Source organism: Stegostoma tigrinum, chromosome 24 (assembly GCF_030684315.1).
Source record: "Stegostoma tigrinum isolate sSteTig4 chromosome 24, sSteTig4.hap1, whole genome shotgun sequence".
Classification (NCBI taxonomy): domain Eukaryota; kingdom Metazoa; phylum Chordata; class Chondrichthyes; order Orectolobiformes; family Stegostomatidae; genus Stegostoma; species Stegostoma tigrinum.
Window position 1 is genome coordinate 652,360 of NC_081377.1, and position 20,068 is coordinate 672,427.

The following is a 20,068-nucleotide window of genomic DNA, read 5'->3' on the forward strand; positions in this document are numbered from 1 at the left end:
GTGACGAAGGATGCTGTAGATTGCAGAGAGACATAGGTAAGCTGCAGAGCTGGGCTGAGAGGTGGCAAATGGAGTTTAATGCAGACAAGTGTGAGGTGATGCACTTTAGTAGGAGTAACCAGAAGGCAAAGTACAGGGCTAATGGTAAGATTCTTAGCAGTATAGATGAGCAGAGAGATCTCGGTGTCCATGTACACAGATCCTTAAAAGTTGCCACCCAGGTTGACAGGGCTGTTAAGAAGGCAGACAGTGTTTTAGCTTTTATTAATAGAGGGATCGAGTTCCGGAACCAAGACGTTATGGTGAAGCTGTACAAAACTCTGGTGCGGCCGCACTTGGAGTATTGTGTACAGTTCTGGTCACCACATTATAAGAAGGATGTGGAAGCTTTAGAAAGGGTGCAGAGGAGATTTACTAGGATGTTGCCTGGTATGGAGGGAAGGTCTTACGAGGAAAGGCTGAGGGACTTGAGGCTGTTTTCATTAGAAAGAAGAAGGTTGAGAGGTGACTTAATTAAAACATATAAAATAATCAGAGGGTTAGATAGGGTGGATAGGGAGAGCCTTTTTCCAAGGATGGTGACGGCGAGCACGAGGGGGCATAGCTTTAAATTGAGGGATGAAAGATATTGGACAGGTATCAGAGGTAGTTTCTTTACTCAGAGAGTGGTAAGGGAATGGAACGCTTTGCCTGCAACGGTAGTAGATTCGCCAACTTTAGGGACATTTAAGTCGTCATTGGACGAGCATATGGACGTACATGGAATAGTGCAGGTTAGATGGGCTTGAGTTCGGTATGACAGGTCAGCACAACATCGAGGGCCGAAGGGCCTGTACTGTGCTGTAATGTTCTATGTTCTATGAGTACTTGGTTTAAATTTATTGGCTAAATTCAAATTTGTTATCTCAGTAAAATGCTGCTTGGCTGTCAATGTTTCAGCTCAGGCACTCTCTGTGCACTTCTGTAAACTTCCAAGCACAGACAAAGCACTCTTTTTCCTCACTATCATTCTTTTTAGCCAACCATTCTAACTTCCTGCCTTCCAATCCATGAATATTCTACCCAACTTCATAGCAGGTTCTGGTTTATTCTGAACTAAAAGCAAGTTAATGGCCTTTAATATTTTCTCTACTTGACATGGTATTAGCAACTTTCTATTAACATCCTAGGGGTACCCTGCTCTCTGAATCATACTGGACAAATAAGGTGTGATACCTTATTTGATTTGAAATTCAAGTACACTCTGCCTATTTCCACCCCCCCAACCCCATCTATACCACTAGTTACATCTTCATTAAGTTTGACAAGCCTGACTTTTATTTCATGAAACAAACGTGCATTGCCAAGACTTCCTTGTTAGATTCCAACATTTTCCTGAAGACTTACGTCAGGCTAACTGACCTGAAGTTTTCTGTTTGTTTCCCTATCTCCCTCCTTTCTAAATAACAGCATTAAATTTACTAACTTCCAGTTTGCTAGGACCACAGCCCTTTTCTCAGTTCTCAGCAAACATGTCACAGAATCCCTCCAGCATGGAAACAGGCCCTTCGGCCCAACAAGTCCACACCGAAGCTCAGAGCATCCCACCCAGACCCATCCCCATGACCCCTAATCTACACATCCCTACCGGCAATTTCGTGCGGCCAATCCGCCTAATCTGCACATCTTTGGACAGTGAGAAGAAACTGGAACACCCGGAGGAAACCCACGTAGTCACAGGGAGAACGTGCAAACTCCACACAGTCAGTCACCCGAGGCTGGAATTGAACCCGGGTTCCTGGAACTGTGAGGCAGCAGTGCCAATCCTGAGCCCACTGTGCTTTGTCTTGGATGGTGTCAAGCTTCTTGAGTGTCGTTGGCGCTGCACCCATCCAGGCAAGTGGGAAGTGCTCCATCATTTTATTATCTTGGATTCTCCAGCATCTGCAGTTCCCATTACCACAGTATTCCATCACATTCCTGACTTGTGCCTTGTAGATGGCGAACAGGCTTTGTGGTGTCAAGAGGGGAATTACTCGTCACAGCATTCCTAGTCTCTAACCTGTTCTTTTAACCTCTGTGTTTAAAAAAAAGTGAGTCCAGTTGAATTTCTGGTCAATGTAACCCCAAGGGTATTGATAATGGATGATTCTGTGACGGTAACACCACTGAATGTCAAGGGACAGTGGTTAGGTCATATGTTATTGAAATAAGTCATTACCTGGTTTTTGTATGGCTGGAATGTTACTTGTCACTTGTCATCCCAATTCACAGAAAAGAAACTTGGTGAATCAACAAAGTTGAATTTAAAGATTTGGCAATTTCTCTGGATGAAAGTCTCTGGTAACCAGATTGAACCATTCATTTTCTATGTGTTTTAAGAGGTTTCAAACTATATTTATTTTTTATTTTCTTCTTTCAAATACTAAACTGATCTGTTGTTACAGAAACTGCACAGGCCCACATTACTATGTATTCGTGATTGATCAGCACGTTAAATAACAAAGAACCAAGCCAAATTTTATTTTGGGATCTGATTCATCCAGTACTATCATCAGTTGGGATCATAACACCTTCAACTGGGAAATTTAAAAATACAAAAATGCTAAAACCTGCAGATATTGGTGCTGTAAAATAAAAATTAATCCTCAGCACAGACAGACAGAGAGGTGGGTCACTGCTGTAAGGGATAATTCAAACACTGCAAAAGAACAGATACAGCGAAGAGTGTGAATAATAGAACATTATTGTAACAATGGCTCTAGGTTACTGCTATAATCTGATGGAGTTAAAGGACTGGATCACAAACAGTCCTACCTGATATCATGTACTTCAATTAAGAAATTGAGAATTCATTTATCATAAACAACTGCTTCAAAGAGAGCCACCGTTCATTCCAGTCAAGAGAAAAACATTTACATTCACATCAACTTTGAAGCTAGGAATACCTCACCACTGATTGAATGGTTTTCTACTGTGGTCCTCTTAGCTCAGGCCATGGAATAAACTGAAGATTAAAGACACTATATATTGGGCAATTCAACAAGATTTCAACAGGAAATGTGGTTGTGATATTGTGGTATAACTCAAAATAAAGAGTGGACAAAATTTATTACACATGGAAGAAGGATGAAGTCTGATCAGCCTGAGCCAGACTGGAATCAAAAGTGTGCTGGGAATTGTAAGCGTTTCAACAGTTTCGTAGTGGTATTGTAAAGGTTTGGGACAGAAATTCAGCCTCAGGTTTAGGGAGGTGTTAAACAAGTCTAGTGACTGCTGTGTTTACTGAGATCCGTGGTCAAACCATAGAAGTGTTCAACTGGAGGAGTCCGTTATGGCTCACTAAATGCAATGCTCACTTAATGAAAATAAAAACTGTATAATGATGCATTTACTGTTTCCTTTTGACTCCATATCTCAGTTAGTACTCACAGTGTCCTCAGAAAAAGTCATTTTGCCACTTTTGGGGATATCTTGATAAATGTTCATCTTTACTAGCTCCTCATAGCTTTTCTCTGGTCCACCATCTCCATAAACAGTTTGCAGTTTGTCCTTTGCCTTTTCAACCTCCTTATCATCTTCATCATCATTGTCCTCCTTCTCATAAAGCTCAACAAGAAGCTTCGATTCATCATTCCAGTCCTGTAATATGAATCATTCCTAGTTCAGATTTCCATGTCAAATTTCAATTAATCTTCATGTATAAGATGTCCCCCCAATCATGGACTTTTGGCACAGGATCACAAACTTGCTAACTGGCAAAAGAAAATGCCTGTACCTTCACAGTACATCAAAGTACCAACCAGTAACATCTAACCAAGGTTTGTCTAGCTCCATCGTACGAAAATCATTCAACAGAGATCAACAGTTGATTTAATATTTCCAAGGTCTAACTACAAAACCCAAATATTAAAAGACTGAAATAAAAGCTGACAGCATTTGTATAAAAGCTGACTATAGCATTCTGTAAGATTAATCAACTCATGTTTTAATTTAAATTCACTTTACCACCCCCAATAGAGAAGCCTCTATGAAGTTGCAGACATGCTCACTGAGGCGGTGAGTTTTGTTGCAGATGTTTCATCACCCTGCTAGGTAATATTGTCAGTGAGCCTCCGGTGAAGCATCAGTGTTCTGTCCCACTTATTATTTTTATGTCTCGGTTTGCTGAAGTGGCTGTCATCACTTCCGATTCTGTTTTTTTGTGGTTTGGATCTGTGCCTCACAACCCACTTCACCTTCAATGACTGTTTATTCAAACAAATAAATGGAATACCAGTGGGATTCCCAATATCAGGACTAACTGCAGAAGAGGTAATGCAAAGGTCAGAACAGCGAGTGCTCCCCACTATACTACCCAAACTTAGGGTCCGATATGGGAATGACACTGTCGTGATTAATCAAACGCACAAGACTAGAAGAAACCCACCGACAACATCCTCACCGGAATAAAACTCACAAAAAAGAAGAAGAGAACAATAATTGACTCCTCTTCCTCGACGTAATGGTGGAATGCAAGAACAACAGGTAACTCCAGACTAACATATACAGAAAGACCACTTACACAGACCAGATACTCAATTAAACCAGCAACTGCCCCACCACCCATAAGTGAAACTGGACATTATTTAAACAAGCCACAACACACTGCAGCAACCTGGAATTGTGCAAAGCAGATCAGGAGCACTTATATGGAGTTGTTAAAAGATAGCACAATCCTCCATGACAAACCACAGCAAGAAGACACAACATGGTCAGACACACTATTCACGCTACCATACAACAGAGGCATATCAGAGATGACCACAAGACTACTCAGACTCCTTGGTATCAGGGTAGCCCACAAACCAACAACCACCCTATGACAGCTACTGAAGAACTAAAGCACCCCATACCTACAACTAATAGAACTAATGTAATACACAAAATACCATGCAGGGACTGTGAGAACCATTTTATAGGCCAAACTGAATGAAAACTTACAAATAAGGATACATGAACACCAACTAGCCACCAAGGGACACAACCAATTCTCACTGGCGTCAATACATACAGATAAAGAAGGACACGAATTCGACTGGGATAACGCATCCATAATAGCACAAGCCAAACAGAGACATGCCGGGCAATTCCTGGAGGCTTGGCATTCCAACCAGAACTCTATCAACAAACACATTGAACTGGACCCAATATACGAACCACTGAAAAACAGAAACAGAAGTAATGCCAACCACCCCAGCAAACTAAGGCATATAAATAAGAAGCGAGACAGAACACCAATGCTTCACCCGAGGTGCACTGACGATGTTACCTAGCAAGGTGACGAAACATCTGTACATCAGTTCAGCAAGCAAGTTTACAACCTCATCCACAACCAGAGCTATAAATCTTCTCAAAAACTTTAAAGTCAGTTCTATTTCATGCCTTTATACCTCAAACAACCATGGTAATTTATATCCCCAAGACATACAGGTGAGGGGCATAACAAAGTGGAGCTAACATTTCAAAAACTAGGAGTCCAACCCCAAAACAGCCTTCAACATGCCATTTTAAGAGTCAGGATGAGGGTGGGAGACAAAATAACAAAACCAAGTAATTAAATATGTTGTAACATGGTGTAGAGCTGGATGAACTTGCAGGTAGAGTCCGTAATTAAGAAAGCGAATGTAATGTTGTCCTTTATCTCAAGAGGGTTGGAATATAAAAGCAGCGATGTGCTTCTGAGACTTTATAAAGCTCTAGTTAGGCCCCATTTAGAATACTGTGTCCAATTTTGGGCCCCACACCTCAGGAAGGACATACTCGACCTGGAGCGTGTCCAGCGGAGATTCACACGGATGATCCCTGGAATGGTAGGTTTAACGTATGATAAACGGCTAAGGATCCTAGGATTGTTTAGAAGGTTGAGGGGAGATCTAATAGAAACTTACAAGATACTGTATGGTTTAGAAGGGGTGGACGCTAGGAAATTATTTCCGTTAGGTGGGGAGACTAGGACCCGTGGGCACAGCCTTAAAATTAGAGGGGATAAATTTAAAACTGAAATGAGGTGACATTTCTTCAGCTAGAGAGTGGTGGGCTTGTGGAATTCATTGTCACGGAGTGCAGTGGAGGCCGGAACATTGGGTGCCTTCAAGGCAGAGATCGACAAATTCTTGATCTCAGAAGGAATCAAGGGCTACGGGGAGAGTGCAGGGAAGTGGAGTTGAAATGCCCATCAGCCATGATTTAAATGGTGGAGTGGACTTGATGGGCTGAATGGCCTTACTTCCACTCCTATGTCTTACGGTCTTATGGTCTAACAGAGAAGGCCAAACAGCATCAGAGGAGTAGGAAGGCTGATGTTTCAGACCTAGATCCTTCTTCAGAAGGGTCTAGGCCCAAAACGACAGCCTTGCTGCTCCTCTGATGCTGCTTGGCCTGCTGTGTTCATCCAGCTCTACACCTTGTTATCGCAGGTTCTCCAGCATCTGCAGTTCCTGCTATATCTAATTAAATATGTTTACCTCTCTAGGGCCATGTGAGTCACTTACGTGCGTTAAATATGTATAAGGTTGCGCTTCTCAAATTTAATAGTTTTACATCTATTGACTGTGAGGCTAGTTTCCAGAAAACCCAGTAGCTTGGGGAGGACATCGTGCTTGTCAATGCCTTTCCAGCCCGATATATGGAGAAAGAGAGGGAAACAGGACTATTTCACCCCAATCTTCCGAGTTCACTAGCCACAATCAATATCCCTCCAGTCTTCTTATCAACCAAACACAAACCTCCAACTCAAGACTGCTCTCTGACCCTCCTAATCCCAATATTTATTTCCAATTTCCAACCATTCCCCCAATATACTATCCCTCACTGGCCTCTGATATCTCCCCAAAACCATAATCTCCCTCTGATCCAAGTTTTCTGAGCTCTTCCAAACTACTGATCACATCCTCATCCCCTGATCTCTCCTGACTGCAAGCTCCAAACAATCCTACTTCCCACATATAACCCTCTGCTCGCCAATATCCCCGGTCGCTTGTAACGTATTCTACCATAATCACATTTTAAGTAGACTTAGTATTTGTTCCTTTCACACTGGATAACTATGCATTAAGCACATTTCTGAAACAAAGAAAAACAGGACTGCAGCCAATTTCTACTTCAATTAATATTTCACAGAATGTGGACGTTGCTTTGAGTGATGTTGAAGCTGCACTCATCAAGTTAAATGGAGTCTTTCACCATATCCTGAATTGTCCCTTGTGGATGGTTGACAGGAGACAAGAGGTAGGTTATTCATGACATAATTCTAAGCTTGGAACCTGCTCTTGCAGCACTATGTAATTAGCTCATCCAGTTCAGTTACCAATGGTAACTCCTACAATGTTGATAGTGAAGTTAACAGTGATATTAATTTGACATGAAGGAGCAATGGTTAGATTCTCCCTTGTTGGTCATTGCCTGGCACTTCAGCTGTATGAATATTACACTCTGTCCACACCCCTTCTCATTCAACCCACTGTGTTAAAGAGGGGGAATTGAGTGGAAAGCACAAAGTCTGGCAAGAAATAAAAGCTTAACAGGAAGCAACAGAAGTGGTTCCCTGTGGGTCCTGCTTATTCTGATGATTATTATCTACTTGCTGAGGAATTCAATCTCCGCTTTAAATTTGCGACTGCTGTAAGATTGCACTTTTATTATGGTTGATGTGCAGGCTCCCGACGATGATGTGGGCAACAGAAACTGCTCCTCCAAAACTGCATTCACGAGTGAGATTTTCCCAGCCCCTGACTGTCCAAAGACCCCGATGTAAATGTTCTCCTGAAGACATTTCTCCTTTAAGTGTTACATCTTTTTTCTGAAAAGAAATGTTTTAGCTTGATCCAAAAATCGTAAAGGAAATATGCATGGCAGATTTATATGCTTCAGTGCAAATCCCAGACATGTTTGATGCATCCCAATAATGCTCTGAATAAAGCTCTCACAATTTAGCAGGGCTGCAAAATGAAGACCAGACACTTGAAAGCTGAAAATGCTAATCAACAAAGAAAAATATCAAAGAAAATGTGGGAGTGGGAGCTCCTCAGAGGGTCGGTGAAGACTCAATGGACTAAATGGTCTCTTTCTGCAAGGTAAGTCCTCAACCATTCCCTTGTTCACATTACAATCTCCTCAGATTCATTTTCTAAGGGGCCTATGTTCATTTTGATTTCACTCTTCCTTTTTATATTTCAGTAGAAACAATCAACCGTAATATCTTTTTCAATGCCTCAACTAAACCTACATCTACCACAGTTCCAAAGATTTGAACTGCTCCTTGTGTGAATATGTTTATCTCACTTTGTGATTCAGGCAGTAGGAAGCATCTGGTATAATACAGAACTAGAACAAAACAAAAAAATGCAGAAGCTCCACTTGTGCAATTAAGTTACTACAGTAAACAGTCAGAGTAAATGTATGAAGTATCAAGCCAAGATTTCTAAAAATTAAAGAGAAAATAGAAATCCAGCAGACTGAGAGAGCCATTGAAAAAATTTCCAAGGAAGTAATGAGAAGAGAAAATGTGAAACAGTCATGCATGGGATGCAAATATAAGAGAAAGTGGCTTGGAAATCTGATGATGTCCAAAAATAGGCATTACCGGACAACTTTCTTCAAACATATGCAGAATGGATTTTGTTATATTCACCCGGTTCAGGGGAATGTGTGGATGCGTACCACCAGAATAAGCAAAAGCAGTAAACAATAATCCAACAAATGCAGCTATTTTGCTAAAATTACTACAGGCATAGTCTTTGGAAAGAATCACACCCCCAAATGACACAGTAACACATTAATCCTCAAGTTACAAGATTTACCAGATAATAAAGTGTGAAGCTGGATGAACACAGCAGGCCAAGCAGCATCGCAGGAGCACAAAAGCTGACGTTTCAGGCCTAGATCCTTCATCAGAAAGGGGAATGGGGAGAGAGAGGGTTCTGGAATAAATAGGGAGAGAGGGGGAGGCAGACCGAAGAGGGAGAGAAAAGAAGATAGGTGGAGAGGAGAGTATAGGTGGGGAGGAAGGGAGGGGATAGGTCAGTGCAGGGAAGACGGACAGGTCAAGGAGGTGGGATGAGGTTAGTAGGTAGGAAATGGAGGTGCGGCTTGAGGTGGGAGGAGGGGATAGGTGAGAGGAAGAACAGGTTGGGGAGGCAGGGATGAGCTGGGCTGGTTTTGTGATGCAGTGGGGGGAGGGGAGATTTTGAAGCTGGTGAAGTCCACATTGATACCATTGGGCTGCAGGGTTCCCAAGCGGAATATGAGTTGCTGTTCCTGCAACCTTCGGGTGGCATCATTGTGGCACTGCAGGAGGCCCATGATGGACATGTCGTCTGAGGAATGGGAGGGGGATTTAAAATGGTTCGCGACTGGAAGGTGCGGTTGTTTATTGTGAACCAAGCGGAGGTGTTCTGCAAAGCAGTCCCCAAGGCTCTGCTTGGTTTCCCCAATGTAGAGGAAGGTACACCAGGTACAATGAATATAGTATACCACATTGGCAGATGTGCAGGTGAACATCTGCTAATATGGAAAGTCATCTTAGGGCCTGGGATGGGGGTGAGGGAGGAGGTGTGGGGACAAGTGTAGCACTTCCTGTGTTTGCAGGGGAAGGTGCCGGGTGTGGTGGGGTTGGAGGGGAGTGTGGAGCAGACAAGGGAGTCACGGAGAGAGTGGTCTCTCCGGAAGGCAGACAAGGGTGGGGATGGAAAAATGTCTTGGGTGGTGGGGTCGGATTGTAGATGTCAGAAGTGTCGGAGGATGATGCGTTGTATCCGGAGGTTGGTGGGGTGGTATGTGAGAATGAGGGGGATCATCTTGGGGCAGTTGTGGCGGGGGCAGAGTATGAGGGATGTGTTGCGGGAAATGCGGGAGACGCGGTCAAGGGCGTTCTCGACCACTGTGGGGGGAAAGTTGCGGTCCTTGAAGAACGTGGACATCTGGGATGTGCGGGAGTGGAATGCCTCATCCTGGGAGCAGATGTGGCGGAGCCGGAGGAATTGGGAATAGGGGATGGAATTGTTGCAAGAGGGTGGGTGGGAGGAGGTGTATTCTCGGTAGCTGTGGGAGTCAGTGGGCTTGAAATGGACATCAGTTTCTAGCTGGTTACCTGAGATGGAGACTGAGAGATCCAGGAAGGTGAGGGGTGTGTTGGAGATGGTCCAGGTGAACTTGAGGTTGGGGTGGAAGGTGTTGGTGAAATGGATGAACTGTTCGAGCTTCACTGTACCGGAGGAAGAGGTGGGGTTTGGGGCCAGTGTAGGTGCGGAAGAGGGACTGTTCCACGTGACCTACAAAGAGGCAGGCATAGCTTGGATGCTGAAAGGGTTGATCAGGAGTTGCATTCGGGTGGTTTCACAAAATAAAGACTGATATTTTAACAAGATGGTAAAGGATTTGAAGTTGCATCTCACTGCCCTTTCAAACATTGAGGTACATAAACAAAAATCATAGATCCATACACACTGTAAAGACCATACCTCTATAGTTTTCTGTAGTTTTAATTGTGGACCAATGATTATGGAAGAAATTCTTGCACTCTTAAAAAGCAAATTTGCGAAAATTATTGCAAGTTGTGCTTACATTGCTGCTTTGTTCTAGCGGTGGCTGTTTGTAGACAGGCCAGCACCAGAGGATGTATGGAGCGTGAGATTAAGCCAACCACAGATTGCTGATTTGTTTGTGAAGTTGTGACCAGTCGTGGAAGACAAAGGCTATCCACCTGACAACAACTGACTCATTGGCACCTGGATAGCTGAACAGCTTGTGGGTGTGCATGATACTAGCTTCAGATTGCTACTGGTGATTTGTACAAATCACATATGCCACAAAAATTGTCCCAACAGTTCAGGGTCTAAGGCTCACCCATCTGCAACATTTCTTCAGCTGGTCCATCTTTCTAAATTCTGCACTCGCAAACACTTGGAATAATCTGAATATTACCATGCTTGAGTTCATGTGCAGTGATCAATGGAAACTGGTGGCTGAAGCATACTTAGATTTTGGGAAGGCATTTGATAAAGTGTTACCTCAAAGGTTATTGCAGAAAACAAAAGCTCACACTATAGGGGTTATCACATTGACATTTATGGAGGATTCGCTGGCTAACATTCTAATGGTATCATTCTTTACGAAGTGTGGTAGGCATAAACCAGTAAACTAGGTCTGAAGTAGGATAACTATTAGAAAAAATTCTGAGACACAGACTTAACTTCACTTAGAGAGGCAACGATTATTCAAAGATAGACAACATGGCTTTGTAGGGGGGATGGAGATCGTGTCTAACAAATTTGAATGGTTCAAAGAGGTGACTAGGTATGTAGATGAAGATAGTGCAGTTGATATAGTCTACGTGGGCTTCAGTAAGTTATTTGATAATAACTTTCATGGCAGGCTGGTTAAGAAGCTAAGAGTTCATGGGATCCAGGACAAACTTGATCCAAAATTGGCTTAGAGACAGCAAGCAGAGAGTGATGAGAAAAAAGGGTGCTTTTCTGTTTGGAGGCCAGTGTCCAGTGGCAGTTTGGTGCAGTATCCTCTGTAGATTTTTATTGAATATTCATGACTGAGGCACTAATACAGAAGGTTTGATCAGTAGGGTCATAGATGAATTAAGAACTGGTGTTGTGGTAAATAGTAAGGAGGAAAGCCTTGGACTAGATGGACTGGTCAGATAGGCTGAATGGTGGCAAATGGAATTTAATCCTGAAAAGTGTGTGGCGATATATTTTGGGAGGACTAACAAGGTAAGGGAGTAGATGTTGAATAGTATGACCCTGGAAATACAGAGGATCAGAAGAGCCATACTGTGCATGTCCATAGATCCTTCAAGGCAACTCAACAGGTAAGCAAAGTCGTTAAGGTGGCATTTGGAAAACTTGCCTTGATTAGTCAAGGCATTGAATAGAGGACCAAGGCCTTTTTATAATGTTATTTAGGCCACAGCTGGAGTATTATCTGCAGCTCTGGTTGATACACAATAGACAGGATGCAACTGCACAAGAGAGGTGCAGAAGGGACTCACACAGTGTTGGCTGTGCTAGATTGTTTCGGCTACGAAAAAGGATTAGAGACACTCAGTTGCCTTCTTTGGAGCAGAGAATGCTAAGGAGGGGTCTGACTGCGGTGTGCAAAGTTCTGAGGGATGTAGACAGGGTCGATAATGAGAATTTTCTCCTCTAGGACTGGGGCTCAATACCAGTGGCCATTTTTAACATAAGTTGGATGTTTAGAGAGGATTTGACGAAAACCTTTCGAACCACAGGGTCATTACCTAAAAGGGAACCCTCAAGTCATAGAATCATAGAATTCCTACAGTGTGGAAACAGGGCCTTCATCCCAACAAGTCCGCACCAACCATCAGAGCATCCCATCCAGACCCATCCCCCTATAACCTACCTAATCTACACATCCCTGAACATTACAGGCAATTTAGCATGGCCAATCCACCTAACCCGCACATCTCTGGACTGTGGAGGAAACCCAAAAAGCATGGAGAGACTGTAAACTCCACACAGTCAGTCGCCTGAGGGTGGGATTTAACATGGGTTCCTGATGCTGTGAGGCAGCAGTGCTAACCACTGAGCCACAGTAATTTTTAAATTAGTCATTTAAGAACTATTTAGATGAACATTTGAAATATATTAGCTTACAAGGCTAAGGGCCAAGTGCTGAAAAATGGAATTAATATAGATGGACGCTTGATGACAAGCACGGACATGATTAGCCAGAGAGTCTCTTTCCATGCTGTAAAAAATACATGCATTCCTAACAGAAAGCAGAGAAGAGGCATAAATGAATCTTTTTAGGTTGGAAAGTATAATAAGTGTCGCGCTTCAGGGATCAGTGCTGGGACCTCAATTTATACAAAATGACTTAGATGGGGGTATGGAAGGTATAGTTGCAAAATTTGCTGACAACAAAAATATTGGGTGGAAAGTAAATTGTGATGAGAACACAAGAAGATTCTAACAGATTGAGGAGCAAAGATAGAGCAAATGAAGTATGATATGGGAAAATGTAAAATTGTCCATTTATCAGGAGGGACTCTAAAAAGCATGTGATCTATAGGGTGAAAGATTCCTATGAGATGCAGAGGAACTTGGATTTCTTTGTGCAGGAGACACAAAAGATTAGTAAGCAAGTAATTAAGAATGCAATTGGAATTTATTGTGAGCAGAACTGCATGCAAAAAGCTTGTGAGAACACATCTGAAGTACAGTGCACAGTATCCATCACCTTCTCTAAAGATAGATGTAAACGTGTTGGAGGCAGTTCAGAGAATGTTTACTTGTCTAATACCTGGAATAGGGTCTTAGGAGGATGGATTGTACAGGCTAGGCTTGTGTTAGCTGGAGTTAGAAAATAACATGTGAGTTGACTGAAATATAAGATCCTAAAGAGATATGACAAGATAGTTGTGGAGAGAATGTTTCTTTACATCTCAGAATCAAAAAGTATGGGGTCACTGTCTGAAAACAGTGATGAGACAAAATTTTCTTTCAGAGAGTTGAGTGTTTTTGAAACTCTTTTCCTGAAAAGGTGGTGGAAGCAAAGTCCTTTAATATTTTTAAACAGGAGACAGTTTGGTTCTTCTTAAGCAAGGGTATAAAAATATTATTAAGGTAGGCAGGAAAGTGGATGGAGGCTCGCCATAAGATCATGACTGTTTTAATTAATGACCAAATAGGCTGAAGGAACTGAGTGGCCTACACTTACACCTACACTTGAATCATATTCAGAATTTCCAGATGGAATATAGAGGAGCATATGAAGTGAAGGGGGGAATGTAGGTCATGGTAACCAAACAAAATTGAGTAAAGGACTAGTACACTGGAAACAACAGCAAATAAGTCCAGGTGGCTTGAACTGTGGAACAAAATGAAACCTTCAAATTTACTATTTTCTAGGGAAGAAAATTTCACAAGCTAACAACCCTCAGAGAAAGGCTGATCATTCAACTGCCTCTTTTGTCATGATTTCACACATAGACGTTTCTTAAAACATGGTCAGTCAAGTCTGAGCCACAAATTGGACTGGACCAGCCAGCTGTATTAGGTGCTGCTGTCTTGCTCCAGGTACTCCTCTCCCTTCTCTCTTTTGTTAAAAATTCACTCATAGGCTGGGGCCGTCGCTGATTAGGCCAATATTGATTGTCCATCCCTAATCATCCAAAGAGCAGTTGATTCAACCACATTTCTGTGGGTCAAACCAAGTATGGATGGCAGGCTGCCTTCCTGAAAGGATATTAGTGAACCAGATGTTTTTTCTGACAATTGACAATAGTTTCATGATCATCGTTAGACTCTCAATTCCAGTTTTTTTTTAACAAATTCAAATTCTACCATCTGCTGTGGCAGAATTTGAACCCAGGTCCCCATAATATTCGCTAAGTTTCTGTATTAATAGTCTTGCAATAATAACACTAGGCCATCACCTCCTCTATCTTTTATCTACCCTTCTCGGGATTTTTTTTCTTTATTCAATCATGGGATGAGGGCGTTGTTGGCTAGACAGCTTGTATTGTCCATCCCTAATTTCTGTAATTACGTACAAAATACTTTTTAGGCCACAGGTGGAATATTACATGCAGTTCTGCTCATGTTATAGGAAGCATTACAGAGGGTGTGGCAGAGATTTTACAGGATGCTGCATGGGATGTATGTCTGAGCTGAGACAACATTGGATGGGAACCATTTGGTTTTCTTTGAGCAGTAAAAGCTTGACGGGACTTGCTAACTTGTACAAGATCATAAGGGCATAGACAGGGTGGATAGTGTAACTTCAGGTGGGAAATCTAGAACAAAGGGATGTTCAAAGGCTTTCATCAGGTGCCATTTCTGAAAAAAACAAAGGTTGTTCCACTTAAACACACGTGGACTCAACTTGAGCTGCGTTTAAATCTCTTTTGATACACAACAGGTTGCAATGGTTGGGACATTTTAGGGGAGGCAATGGCCTAATGGTATTATCACTGCTCTGTTATTCCAGAGACACGAGTACCCAGTTTTGAATCCTGCCACTACAGATGGTGGAATTTAAATTCAATAAATATCTAGGATTAAGTGTCTAACTGTGAATTGATTGTTTACTAATGGGTTTAGAGAAGGAAACTGCCATCCTTACTTGGCCTGCCATATATAAACCCACAGCAACATGGTTGACTCTTTAAACAAAAACAACCAGCACAGTGGCTCAGTGGTTAGCACTGTTGCCCCACAGTACCAGGGGCGTGGGCTTGATTCCACCCTTGGGCGACAGTCTGTATGGAGTTTGCAAATTCTCCAAGTCTGTATGGGTTTCCTCCGGGTCTAAAGACGTGCAGGCTAGGTGGATTGGCCGCGCTAAATTATCCCGTACTGTTCAGAGATGTATAAGTTCGGCGAGTTATAAATAGTGAGTTATAAATCCTTTCTTAAATAGTGGTGTTAATGTGCTAATTTCCAAGCTGCTGAGACCATTGTGGAACATAATGAATTTTAAAAGAACACAAGCAAGGAGGCAATGGCCTAGTGGTGTCATAGGTGAACTGTTAATCCGGAGACCGAGATAATGTTCTGGGATTGAATTCTGCCACAGCAGATGGTGAAATTTCAGTTCAATAAATATCTGGAATTAAGAATCTTGCAATAACCGTAAATCCATTGTTGATTGTTGGAAGAATTTGTCTGGTTCACTAATGCCCTATAGGGAAGGAAGTTGCCATCCACACCTGGTCTGGCCTAGATGTGACTCCAGAAACACAGCAATGTGGTTGACTCTCAACTGCCCTCCGGGCAATAAATACTGCCTGAAAGTGACTTCCTCATCTCGTAAATGAATAAAGGGAAAAAATAGGCAATGCATCCAATATCTCTGTAGTCACCTCTTTTAGAAACCCAGGACGTACTGCTGACATCACTCTGGTAATGGGAGAGGATGTGCTAAAAGCACCTTTTAGAAACCAGAAAAAAGGGGGTGATTACTTTGTTGGGATTAAAGTACAGCTCTCTCAATAATCAGTAGGGGAAAGAGGAGCAGATATGTGGTCAAATCACAGGAGGGTATGAGAAAACAGGCTTACTGTTGTAGGAGATTTCAATTTTGCTAACATTAACTGGACCACGTTACTATGAAAGGATTGGAACAGGTGGAATTTTTAAAACCCATTGAGGAGAGCTTTCGGTGCCAGTAAGCAGATAGTCCCACTAGAGATAGAGCAGTGCTAGACTTAATCTAAGGAATAAAGCTATTTATTTGGTTAAAGTTTCAGTGGGCAAGCATTTTGAGGATAGTGACCATAAATGTGTACATTTCAAAGTCATTATGAAAAGGGATAAGGATGGTGCAGGTTAGGTGTCCAATTTGGGAGAAGACCAATTTCACCATTGTTAGACAAACATATCTGGATAACAGACTGGGAGCAGCTACTTGAAGTTAAGTCTACATTTGGAAGTGCAAGTCTTTTAAAAGTAATACAGTGAAAATTCAAGGTTAGTATCTTCCTGTAAAAGTGAAGGGCAAGGGCGGCAAGTCTGACAAATCTTTTACAGTTTTTTGAAGAAGTAACTAACAGGATAGATGAGGGTCGGGCATGGATGTCTTCTATATTGACTTTAGTAAGGCCTCTGACAAGATCCCACATGGCAGGCTACTCATGGAGATTATGTTGCATGGGACGTAGAGTGAGCTAGCTGATCAGATTCAAATTTGGCTCAATGGTAGGAAGCACAGGCTGATGATTTCTCGGGCTGAAGGCCTTTGACTAGTGGTGTGCCACAGGGGATCGTTGCTGGGATCTTTATTATTTGTTATTTACATAAATGGTATGTATGCAAATGTACAAGGCATGATTGGTAAGTATGCGGATGATTCAAAATTAGGAAGTATCATTAATAGCGACAAAGGCTATCAAAAATTACAGAGGGATCTTGATCAGATAGGCAAGTGGGCTGAGGACAGGCAAATGTAATTCAATACAGAAAAGTGTGAGGCATTGCACTTTGATAAGTCAAATTAAGGTAGGACTTATACAGTAAATGGTAAGGTCCTGAGGAGTGTTGTGGGACAGAGGAACCCAGGAGTACAAATACATAGTTCATCGAAAGCAGTGTCACAAGTAGACAGGTTGGTGAAGAAGGCATTTATCAGTCAAATCATTGAGCATAGGAGTTGCGATGCTGTTACAGTTGTATAAATCATAGGTGAGGCTGCACTTGGAGTATTGTGTACAGTTTTGGTCACCCTGTTGTAGGAAAGGCATGGTTAAACTAGAAAGTGTGCAAAGAAGATTTACAAGGATGTTGCCAGGATTAGTAGGTCTGAGTTATAGGAGAAGGTTAGCCAGTAGAGGATATTAGAACATAGAACATAGAACATAGAACATAGAACAGTACAGCACAGAACAGGCCCTTCAGCCCACAATGTTGTGCCGACCATTGATCCTCATGGATGCACCCTCAAATTTCTGTGACCATATGCATGTCCAGCAGTCTCTTAAATGACCCCAATGACCTTGCTTCCACAACTGCTGCTGGCAACGCATTCCATGCTCTCACAACTCTCTGCGTAAAGAACCTGCCTCTGACATCCCCTCTATACTTTCCACCAACCAGCTTAAAACTATGACCCCTCGTGCTAGCCATTTCTGCCCTGGGAAATAGTCTCTGGCTATCAACTCTATCTATGCCTCTCATTATCTTGTATACCTCAATTAGGTCCCCTCTCCTCCTCCTTTTCTCCAATGAAAAGAGACCGAGCTCAGTCAACCTCTCTTCATAAGATAAGCCCTCCAGTCCAGGCAGCATCCTGGTAAACCTCCTCTGAACCCTCTCCAAAGCATCCACATCTTTCCTATAATAGGGCGCCCAGAACTGGACGCAGTATTCCAAGTGCGGTCTAACCAAAGTTTTATAGAGCTGCAACAAGATCTCACGACTCTTAAACTCAATCCCCCTGTTAATGAAAGCCAAAACACCATATGCTTTCTTAACAACCCTGTCCACTTGGGTGGCCATTTTAAGGGATCTATGTATCTGCACACCAAGATCCCTCTGTTCCTCCACGCTGCCAAGAATCCTATCCTTAATCCTGTACTCAGCTTTCAAATTCGACCTTCCAAAATGCATCACCTCGCATTTATCCAGGTTGAACTCCATCTGCCACCTCTCAGCCCATCTCTGCATCCTGTCAATGTCCCGCTGCAGCCTACAACAGCCCTCTACACTGTCAACGACACCTCCGACCTTTGTGTCGTCTGCAAACTTGCTGACCCATCCTTCAATTCCCTCGTCCAAGTCATTAATAAAAATTACAAACAGTAGAGGCCCAAGGACAGAGCCCTGTGGAACCCCACTCACCACTGACTTCCAGGCAGAATATTTTCCTTCTACTACCACTCGCTGTCTTCTGTTGGCCAGCCAATTCTGTATCCAAGCAGCTAAGTTCCCCTGTATCCCATTCCTCCTGACCTTCTGAATGAGCCTTCCATGGGGAACCTTATCAAATGCCTTACTGAAGTCCATATACACCACATCCACAGCTTGACCCTCATCAACCTTACTAGTCACATCCTCAAAAAACTCGATAAGGTTTGTAAGGCATGACCTACCCCTCACAAAGCCGTGTTGACTGTATTTGATCAAGCCATGCTCTTCCAGATGGTCATAAATCTTATCCCTCAGAATCCTTTCTAACACCTTGCAGACGACAGACGTGAGACTTACCGGTCTATAATTGCCGGGGATTTCCCTATTTCCTTTCTTGAAGAGAGGAATTACATTTGCCTCTCTCCAGTCCTCAGGTACGACTCCAGTGGAGAGCGAGGATGCAAAGATCTTCGCAAGTGGCGAAGCAATTGCATTTCTCGCTTCCCAAAGCAGCCGAGGACAAATCTGATCCGGGCCTGGCGACTTGTCAATCTTAATGTTTGACAAAATTTTCAGTACATCAGCTTCCTCTATCTCTATCCATTCCAGCATGCACACCTGCTCTTCAAAGGTTTCATTCACTACACAGTTCGATTCTTTCGTAAAGACAGAAGCAAAAAACTCATTTAGGGCTTCCCCTACCTCCTCAGGCTCCACACACAAGTTCCCTATGCTATCCCTGATCGGCCCTACTCTTTCTTTGACCATTCTCTTATTCCTCACGTAAGTGTAAAATGCCTTTGTGTTTTCCCGGATTCCTTCTGCCAAGCCTTTCTCGTGCCCCCTCCTGGCTCTCCTCAGACCATTTTTGAGCTCCTTCCTTGCCTGCATGTAATCCTCTCTAGCTGAACTTGACCCTAGCTTCCTCCACCTTATGTAAGCTACCTTCTTCCTTTTCACTAGAAGCTCCACCGCTCTCGTCATCCAAGGTTCCTTTATCTTACCCCGTCTTGCCTGTCTCAGAGGGACATATTTACTCATCACTCCCAACAACTGTTCCTTAAACCATCTCCACATGTCTATAGTTCCCTTACCATGGAACAACTGCTCCCAGTCCATGCTTCCTAACTCGTGTCTAATCGCATCATAGTTTCCTCTTCCCCAATTAAATATCCTCCCATTCTGCCTAATCCTCTCCTTCTCCATAGCTATGTAGAATGAGAGAGTGTTATGGTCACTATCACCAAAATGCTCTCCCACCACAAGATCTGATACCTGCCCCGGCTCGTTTCCGAGCACCAAGTCTAGAATGGCCTCTCCCCTCGTCGGCCTGTCAACGTACTGCGTTAGGAAACCCTCCTGAACACACCTTACAAAAACAGCTCCATTCAAATCTTCTGCTCGAAGGAGGTTCCAATCAATATTAGGAAAGTTAAAGTCACCCATTACAACAACCCTACTGCGTCCACACTTTTCCAAAATCTGTCGACCTATGCTTTCTACAATCTCCCTGCTGCTATTGGGGGGCCTGTAGTAAACCCCTAACGAGGTGACTACTCCCTTGCTGTTCCTAATTTCCACCCATACTGACTCAGTAGGCAGATCTTCCTCGACAATGGAAGCTTCTGTAGCTGTGATACCCTCTCTGATTAGTAGTGCTACACCCCCCCCTCTTTTTGCCCCCTCCCTATTCTTTTTAAATGTTCTAAACCCTGGAATATCCA

At 42.9% G+C, this 20,068-nt stretch overlaps 2 protein-coding genes across 2 annotated transcripts in view; one reads left to right on the plus strand and one right to left on the minus strand.

Annotated features, from left to right (window-relative positions):
• LOC125464851 (nuclear GTPase SLIP-GC-like) overlaps window positions 1-20,068 on the minus strand; it is a 105,497-nt gene that overhangs the window by 56,240 nt on the left and 29,189 nt on the right. Inside the window, 3 exon segments of the mRNA XM_059654230.1 lie at window positions 3,412-3,621; window positions 4,439-4,517; window positions 7,601-7,797. Of these exon segments, the coding sequence (XP_059510213.1) occupies window positions 3,412-3,621; window positions 4,439-4,517; window positions 7,601-7,797 (486 nt within the window).
• LOC125464850 (uncharacterized) overlaps window positions 1-20,068 on the plus strand; it is a 114,021-nt gene that overhangs the window by 12,207 nt on the left and 81,746 nt on the right. The window contains exons 2-3 of the mRNA XM_059654235.1: window positions 7,141-7,248; window positions 7,957-8,093. The gene's annotated coding sequence lies outside the window, so the exon portion shown is untranslated. The remainder of the gene's footprint in view (window positions 1-7,140; window positions 7,249-7,956; window positions 8,094-20,068) is intronic.